The sequence below is a fragment of the Podarcis filfolensis genome (genome assembly GCF_964270895.1).
Source record: "Podarcis filfolensis genome assembly, chromosome: 1".
In the NCBI taxonomy this organism is placed as follows: Eukaryota; Metazoa; Chordata; class Lepidosauria; order Squamata; family Lacertidae; genus Podarcis; species Podarcis filfolensis.
Genome location: NC_139604.1, coordinates 4,640,350 through 4,649,715, shown reverse-complemented (window position 1 = coordinate 4,649,715; position 9,366 = coordinate 4,640,350). Strand labels below are relative to the sequence as shown.

The 9,366-nt window shown below is 40.3% G+C and overlaps 1 protein-coding gene across 2 annotated transcripts in view; it reads left to right on the top strand.

Annotated features, from left to right (window-relative positions):
• The window catches only part of PCNT (pericentrin), a 77,048-nt gene that overhangs the window by 21,630 nt on the left and 46,052 nt on the right, over positions 1 to 9,366 (top strand). For both annotated transcript variants that reach the window (XR_014551163.1, XM_083625730.1), the window contains exons 12-16: positions 1,005 to 1,471; positions 2,742 to 3,312; positions 4,829 to 5,020; positions 6,280 to 6,422; positions 8,857 to 9,080. Coding sequence is in view for 1 of the 2 variants with exons in the window: in XM_083625730.1 (XP_083481856.1) it covers positions 1,005 to 1,471; positions 2,742 to 3,312; positions 4,829 to 5,020; positions 6,280 to 6,422; positions 8,857 to 9,080 (1,597 nt within the window). In the remaining variant the exon portion in view is untranslated. The remainder of the gene's footprint in view (positions 1 to 1,004; positions 1,472 to 2,741; positions 3,313 to 4,828; positions 5,021 to 6,279; positions 6,423 to 8,856; positions 9,081 to 9,366) is intronic.

Here is a 9,366-nt window from a genome sequence, read left to right as displayed (position 1 = left end):
ACTCAAACCAATGACTTCAAGTTACAAGAAAGGAGATTCCAACTAAAGATACGGAAACACTTTCTGACAGTAAGAGCTGTTTGGACAGTAGAACGGTTTACATGGGAAAGTTGTGGAATCTCCTTCCTCTGAGGTTTTTAAGCAGAGGTTGGATGGCCATCTGTCATGGATGCTTTAGTTGAGATTCCTGCATTGCAGGGGGCTGGACTAGGTGACCCTTGAAGCCATTCCAGCTCTATGCTTCTGTGATTCTAACCTCATCCATACAAGGCAGGTGTCTTGGGAAAAGGTTTGATATATCCAAGTGGGGGCCTGCAACAAAATGCTGCTTCTACTCAAGTTTCAGCCATTTCACAGCTCCCCTCCTCCCCCAACATTCAGCAGCATTCTGTACACTCATTGGGCTGTTTGAGCGGAATTGTACCTTGAAATCTGGGATTTCTCCATTGATTTCTATGGGCAGTTCTCATTTCTGGGAACATTTGAAAATTCTATCCCCTTCAGAATTTTGTCTGCATTGGTTTCATTTAAAAAGTGACTTTATGGATCACATTATGCTACATTCAGTGCAGTCCCATACATGTCTACTCAGCAGTAAGTCCTGTTGACATAAATGGGACATACTCCCAGTTAATTGGGTATTGGATTAGTGTCTAATTTACTGGTACTTTCTATATTTGCTTTTCCCTATATTAGCTTTCAGCAGTTTCGTGTGCACTAGAAAATTGCTGAAAGAGTAAAATGTATAAAGTTAAAATATCTTGGGCTACAATTCTGTGCACATTTATGTGAGGGTAAGCCCATAGAAAACTGTGGAATTGCTTCTGAGCAAATATTTAGATGATAGTGCATGTTCATTTCTTAATATTATATAAAATAAGATATTTTGAATAAAGTTAATAAAAATGCATCAGATTGGTAGTTCATAATTTAAATTCAAGCAATTTGATATTGAGAGTTTATATGATTGAAACTTCAACTGATATATATTTTTTAATTCACAGATTAAATGCAAACTCATTGAAGATCATGCAAATGAATTACGCAAAGCTAGAGAGGAGTTGCAGGAAATGGAACAGACTCATAAAACAAAAGCTGAAGAATGGAAACAAGAACAGGAGGAATCAAGAAGAAAGGCTGAAGAGAAACTGTCATTGTTGCGTAAAGAGCTTGAAAGCAAGGCAGAGTGTGATAAGCGAGCCTTGCAAAAGCAGTCTGAATTTCGTGAAGCTGAAATGACTTGGCTTCAGCAGCAGCAGGCTGCTAGAATTGTAGAACTGGAGAAATCCTTAAAGGAGCAGCAAAACAGCGTCAGGCAGCTGGAGGACACTTTAGTAAATGCACAGAAGACTTTGGCTCAATATGACAGTGAACTAACTTCCACCAAGACCCTCATGACTGAAGAGTTAGAAAAAGCCCAAGAAGTGTTACAAGAAGAGTGGAAAGCTAAACTTAAAGATGCACAGAGCAGGTTTGTAATTTACTATATTATCATTGTGATTATGATTTACGGTAAATCAATTTTTTACCAGCTCTTCATTACAGAGCAGTTTCAGAGTAGGTTATTAAAAGTTTCAAATGCACAATATAGTTATTAAAAATGTCAGGTAAATCGCAAACAGCTAACTAAAAACATCCATACTGACATCAGATTCCACTAAAAGTGGGTAAGTCTATACAGGAGAAGGTATTCTTTGAAGTATCCCAGCCCCAGGTTGTACAGGGCTATGTAAGTCCATACATAATCAAGGTGTAGTAAAAAGACTGGGAAGGACAGGCAAACATTGCTTTGTTTATGAATTACAATTAAAATGCAATTTCCCTGTTTCATGGATGCTCAGAGCCTTCTTTTGAAAAGAAGTGGGCAGAAGACCCAAATTGAAAGGGTTTGTATGGAGGTTAACCAGGTTTCCTGTTTCAGAAACCAATTGGGGAGCAGGGAATGGTCCTGTGGGTGTTGAGTTGAGAAGGGAAATCACTTAGGATTCATAATAAAGTCTTCTTTTTCTTAGGAGAAAGCTGGTGTTATTTTATTCTTTAGAGGTGTGTGTTTCAGCAGACTTGCCTTATTAATACTTGCTCCTAATGACTTGAAAGATACCTTCTCATACGGAAATGTGTGCTTTTAAGCCAAGACATTTCCCATTTTCTTTTGGTAAATGATTGTTTTTGTGGGTAAGGGAGCTCTCCATTGTTAATATGGGAAAGAAAGTGGAAGAGTTCTATTTAAAATATAATGGGGTTTGTAAGACCTACATTGGCTCCCAGTACGTTTCTGAGCACAATTCAAAGTGTTGGTGCTGACCTTTAAAGCCCTAAATGGCCTCAGCCTGGTATACCTGAAGGAGCATCTCCACCCTCATCATCCAGCCTGGACACTGAGTCCAGCGTCGAGGGCCTTCTGGTGGTTCACTCACTGTGAGAAGTGAGGTTACAGGGAACCAGGCAGAGGGCCTTCTCAGTAGTGGCTCCCGCCCTGTGGAACCCCCTCCCATCAAATGTCAAGAGAATAAACAACTATCCCAACTTCTAGAAGACATCTGAAGGCAGCCCTGTTTAGGGAAGTTTTTAGTGTTTAATGCTGTATCATGTTTTTAATATTTGGTTGGGAGCCGCCCAGAGTGGCTGGGGAAACGCAGCCAGATGGGTGGGGTATAAATAATAAATTGTTGTTGTTGTTGTTGTTGTTGTTGTTGTTGTGTTGTTGTTGTGTTATTGTTTTTACTTCCTTGTAAATCTAGATTGGTGGAAGAGCATGAAGCTGTTACTAAAAAAATCACAAGAGAACATGAGATTCTCTTTCAGGAGCTGAGGGAAAAACACACTGAGGAGCTCAATCTCCAAAGGACAGAATTGCAGCATAAGCATAAGGAGCATATTTCGTCCCTTACATCCATTCTGCAAACAAAGCACCAAGCAGAAATTGAAACTCTCAAGTCTGTATTTGAGAGACAGCAGCAGGCTCTAGAAACTCAGCTAGCAGACATGCAGAATAATCATCAAGCACAAATTACGCAACTGGAGACGAAGCATTTATCAGATTTGGATTCTCTAGAGTCTACATATATATCTGAAATTCAGCTCCTGCAAGATGAGCACAGACAAGCTCTTGAAGATTTGTGGGTAGATTTCAGAGACCAGTTGCTTCAGAAAGATAAGGAAAATCAAATGTTTTTGGCTCAAGTAGATGAGATGAAACTTCAACATGTTGAAGAGCTGCAGATTTGCCAAGACAATCTGAAAATAGAGTTGACTACAGTTCACATGGGAAAACTTAAAACAATGGCAGCAGAACTAGAAGAAGCACATAATGTGAGTGAGGCTAACCATTAATTACTCTTGGGTTTGAGTTCTGGGTTTGAGTGATGCAGGTTGAACCAGATGTCACAGGTGGTGCAGGCTTCCAGTGTCTTTTTTCCTTGCACATATGGATTCCCCCTTACTTCTTGATTTGTAACAGCTATACAGTGGAACCTCGGATTGCAGACATAATCCATGACGGAGGCATGTCCGCAACCCGCAGCGTTCGCATCCCGAAGCGCCATGTTTGCGCCAGCGCAATTTGGCACTTCTGTGCATGCACAAAGTGCGATTTAGCGCTTCTGTGCAGGCGTGAGCGGCAAAACCCAGAAGTAACCCATTCCGGTACTTCCGTGTTTCCTGTGGTCCGCAACCCCAAAACATGTAACCTGAAGCATTCGTAACATGAGGTATGACTGTATAGTAGTTTACTGTGTTTTCTAAATCTATCAAACTATGGATAGTAATCCACAGTTTCTCTCTGCACTAGAACAGAAGAATACTTTTCAGGTGTGTTTCTGGCTCTTGAGTGTAAACTGTTGTAGGTAGCAAATATAGTTTATTCATTCTGGACACCACAGCAAAGTAGATTTACTGTGGAAGGGGAGGAGGGAGTCAGCAAGTGAGGAGGGAGCATGTTGGCCTGCAGCATTTTCACAGACAGCCAAATCATGATTTGGCCAGCTATTGTATAGGCTTTGCTTTTGCTCTCTTTTAGTTTCTCTTTTACGCTTTAAGTTTCTCATTTTATTTGATTTTTATCTGTGACCAGAAACATCTATATTTTATTTGTGCACTTCACCTGCTGCGTATATTATAGGTATAGGGGAGGGCAAGATGGAGTAACTGACATTTTTGCAGCAGAAAGTTTGTAACCCTTAAAGTTAGGGAATTTGACATTCTATAGCTGTTTAGGGAAACTGTTTTAAAACCTGTATAATCTGTAAGTGAAGCAGCAAAATGAGCTACAGTAGTTACCGTATTTTTCACTCTATAAGATGCACTTTTCCCCTCCTAAAAAGTAAGGGGAAATGTGTGTGCGTCTTATGGAGTGAATGCAGGCGGGAGGCTCTGCTCAGTGCTCCCTTTAAAGAGTCGTGTGGAGCGTGGGGCTGCCCTTCTCCCTCCTTGGGGAAAAGCCCCCAAGAGCCGCACACACACACCACGCGCTCTTTAAAGGGAGCGCGGCTCTTGGGGGAGCCTTAGCCGCGCGCAGCCTCTCCCGGGCAGGGGATGAAGACTCCCCTTGCCCGGGAGAAGCTGCGCGCGACCAAGCAAGAAGCCAGGACAGCTAGCAGGATCGCTGCACAGCGATCCCGCTGGCTGTCCTGGCTTCTGGGATTCAGAATAATTTTTTTCTTGTTTTCCTCTTCCAAAAACTAGGTGCGTCTTATGGTCTGGTGTGTCTTATAGAGCGAAAAATACGGTATATTTTTCTGGTACAAATGTCTGCCTTTGCTTTATTGTTTTGTAAAGGTATACTATGTGCAATTTGGGATTCCTGTTTTTAACTTTTGATTATGTATAGGAAGATTTGGCAGTAGTGCTAGGAAAACAACGACGTTTGTTAAAAGATGACTATCATAATGCCCTGGGTGTGCAGCGGGAAGAAATCCTCCATATAGAGGAGCAGCATAAAAAAGCAATACAGGAACTTCAAGATATTCATATGGTAGAAGTTAATCAAGAAAAAGAGAATTGCCAGCATCTTCAGAAAGAGGTAAAACAACAAATTAGACAAACAACAAGTGAGGATCTGCTTTGATTTTTAAGAGAAGCTAAAATCTTTTAACTTGGTTTCTGTAGGTTGCCTTCATTTGAAGCCGTCCTGTTTGAGGAACAATATCAAGTGACACCTTTCTCCAGTTCTGCTGCATCTGTAAATTAGATCATACATTGAGTTCATAAATGCATTTAACATATTACCTAATTAGTTCTGATAAAACTTTGTAAGCAAGTGCAGCAAAGGTGCCAAAGGCAGTTTCCCTCCCAGGGTAGATAGCTGTGGAGGGGGAACTTGTTATTTAGATCAAGATACAGAAGGAAAGACTTGATCCCTCCCTCCCTCCATCTATTTTCTTTTAACCATTAAAGGCAATTCATGCATTTGACATCTCTCTAATTTGACCCTTGCTGGGAAAACATGATATAGAAATTTTCTTTTTCTGGCGTTAGTCAAATAAGCCAGTCTGTGGGACCAGCTATTGGAACCGACTCACTCCAAGGACTATACTAGCATTAATTACTAAATAAATTGCCTTTCAAAGGTTTTAGATATTTCATTCCTTAGCCAGGTGTGAAAGACATAGATATGATTACATTCTAAGGTAAACTAGTCTGCAGGTTTATAGAAAAACAATTTTTTGGACCAATTCTGAATTTGTTTTAACCATTCCCAATCTGAAGGTCTTTGAAATTTAAGTACTGATAGTATAGAGGAATTCACAAAAATACTTACTACTATAAAATTTCAGTGAGGCTTAGATGCTTAGCTGTTTTTGATTTCTTTTCTTTGCTCTCTAGCATAACAAAACAGGGTTAGCATGGGGCAATTGCGGAAAGTAGAGATTGTATCATTAATACAAGCATATTTTCCTGTATGTGTATGGCAGTTGTCGTTGTCAAATCTTCTTTAAACAGGAGGAAGATGAGTTACAGTATTTCACATGCAGTACTGTCCATCCTGCTGTCCACTGTCATCCTGGGCTATCCTGGATTTTATTCACAGTGATACTGGAGTCTCCCAGGCTTTTGTTTATGGGGGGAGGGAATTCAACATTCAATCTTGAGAGTGACTCAGGACTTCATGGTCTCTGTGGGAACCATGCATCTGCTACAGTTTTAACAATGAACTTAGCCATCAAAGTGCAATAAAAGTTGCATTATAGTATTTAGCATATTAAAAAACGAATTTTCCACCAAAACCTCTATATGCTGATTTTGCAAAAACATTTTAGCTCACTGTTACGTTTTCTACAGATGGAGCACAAAGTCAAATTCTTAGAAATAGAAGATGCTGATGCTGAACTGAGAAACCTCCAGCAACGAGACAGAGAGAATCAGGAAGGAGAGACTCTAATGGCCTTGCTGAGATCTGATATGGACATTTGTACTAATGAAAGGTTAGTTCATAATATTCAAAATATTTTTTGGTTTTTATATAAATTAGGCAAGCAGTATAAATTAAGGTTCAGAAAAGAGAATACCATTGAAGCAGATAATGCTAATAATCAGTATTAGAGAATAAGAAGTGGCTTATTCTGAACAAGATTGACATTAGACAAGTGATTCTGGCATGTTGACAGCTGCTTTGTGTTTTTCCCCCATAGAATTTGAAGGGGGTTTGTTCTGGGAAAAATTGTCCATTTGTGCTGTTGTGTGATTTGTTATGTTAATTCAAGGGAAGTGTTGTGTATGTGGCTTTTTGTAGTAGTTTAAAAAATGTAGCTTTGTAACCAATGTTAGTCAAGTCAGTGGGATTTATGAATGTGTCCTTCAGACATGCTGAAGATTAACTTGTAAAAGAAGGTTGAGTGGAGGGGAGGGTTTGAGTGGGAATGGTGGATAGAGTGAGGGTCAAGTATGAGGGTCAGATGGAAAATGACAAGAGTGTGTGATTAGGGACAGAAAAGCCCTGAGGGAAGAGGAAGGAGTGAGGCAGAGACAGGGGAAAGTATATTTGATGGATGTATTTACCGGTACTTTATTGTTAAGGGTGAGTTGGCTAAATCTCATTCCGCTGTTATAATGAGAAATTGGGGGCTTATACAATTTATAGTTTGAAACTGGCTCAGCTAATTGATTTGAAACTTGGCAGTGTAGGAGAGTAAGGTTTGAGGATGGTTGATGCCAGAATTGAGGAGGAAAAGTTAATGCACGGTATATCTCCAGGTAGCATGGCAGTAGGGAGATGGGGGGAAGGAGGGAGGTGGCTGAGATTTTCTCTCTGAATCCCTGCATACTTGCTCCTTCTCACTAAGCCATGGTTAGGCATGGTAAGACATCCCCTTTTATTGTTCAGAGATGGGATTAGAATTTTTACTTCATTTGCAGATGGACCCTAGAACTTTTGCACTCTGGAAAACTCGGGGGAGAAATGTAGCTGATGTCCCTTTAGGTTTTTCATGGCCTTCCAGTTGTCTTGCAAACACATTCTATCCCAGCATATATATTTTTTTCAAAACAAAAGCTATCTTGACCCTTTGTTTTTTGTGCTGCGTTACATTTGCTATGCTTCCCATTGATATTTTACCAAGTCAAAAAGATGTGAAGGGTTGGAAAAACCAGAGTCCCCCCCCCATTTTTCCAGGGTTCCCCCCATTTCCCCCCCCAAAATGGGGGAGGGACTGAACCCCCCTGAAGTTTTCCATCTTTTTCCAGGTTTTCCTATGTCTACCCATCCTCTTCTCAAATAATGATATCTTTCTCATCCTTGGTATTTTTTTTAAAAAAATTCTTTTATTGCATTTATATGCCAGCCTTTTCTCCAAGGAACACAAGGTAGTGTGCATGGTTCTTCCTCTCCTTATTTAACCCCACAACAAGCCTGTGAGGTTAGTCTGAATGGCAGGAACTGGCCCAAGAACACCCAATGAACTTCATGCCCAAGTGGGGATTTGTGGCCTGGTCTCCCAGGTCCAAGTCTGATGTTAATCACTACTCTACACTGGCTTATCAACCAGGGTGCCAAAGTCTCTATTACCATACTTTTGTTTCAGTGAAATAGGTGAAGGAGTCTTATTTAAAGAGAGAGAGAGATTGATTATGTGGTTGAGAGGAGAGATCATTAGGAAAGGAATTCAAAATAAAACTGCTGATATCATAACATACAAATCTATGGTGTGACTGAATTTGGAATACTGGTTGTCTCACCTCAAAAAGGACACTGTAGAACTGGAGAAGGATCAGAAAAGAGAAACCAAAATGCTTAAGGGGGTGTATGTAGCACAAGAGCGCAATATCTTTTTCTATAACATTTTAATTAAGAAACTTTCATGGATAAGTGGAATGCACTGTACATTCCTTCTATCTCCCACCCTGAATACAAATAACTCCAGCTAAAATCTTACGTTCATTTTTCATATGATGCTGAACTATACCTCGGCCCTTCCTGGAAAAGAGAGAAGCTTCTCCGCTTCTCACAGATCAGCTGGAGAAGTTAGGTGCCAACCAAGTAACAAGAAATATTGGCTTGATTGTGATTGGATGGTTCCCAAACACTAAATGCACTTGGGGAATTTTAAACATTGCTTAGGTCCATTAGTGTATGAAGGAAGATAGCCAATGGAAGGCGTGTGGTAGGCTGAGAGTGAAAAGTTCATAGGGAGAATGGGTCAAGAGAATGGTAATGGCAAGAGTCCAGAGAGCAGGCAAGGTGGCAGCAAAGCTGCTGAGAAGGACATTGGATCAATGACCACATAGAAAGTGCAGGAGGCAGATTATTGGGAGGGTAGATTTTGTTCAGTGTTGAAGGAGATGTGCTAGTTATCAGACAGAGGGAAATCTATGGCACAGATTTCAGAGACAGAACAGCTCAATATATATGTTTTATTCTAGGAAAAAGCTGCAAGAGTCTTACCAGCATGCTTTGAAATTGCTTCTGAAAATGGTGAAGGCTACAAAAGATACTGAAGACCTCATCTACAAGAAGATTGGTCTTTGTCTTGATGAGAGTCTAGCATCTGGAGATTCAGGAGAGAGTCGGAGTATAATTGGAGAAATAGTACTTGCACAAAATCGTAAAACTGTGGAGAAATGGGGCATAGAGAAAAGCAGTAGAGGTAATTGTGCGCAGAGAAAAACTAAAACTACCATAGGTTTCAAATACATTGTCTTCAAATACATTTCCTCCAAGGCTTCTCAGAAGTATGGTACATTCTAGCCAGTATTAAAACCAGACCCTGTAGTGTAACTTGAAAGCTAAGCATGTGTTTAATCTCTACTACTGAAAGTGCTTGACTTTGGATGGATCATGCCATAAGTTTTTCCAATATCTATTCCTCTTTTCCATATTTGAGTATTCCGAGAGCCTGTTAAGAAGTTACTTTTCTTGGTTCTACTCAGGTT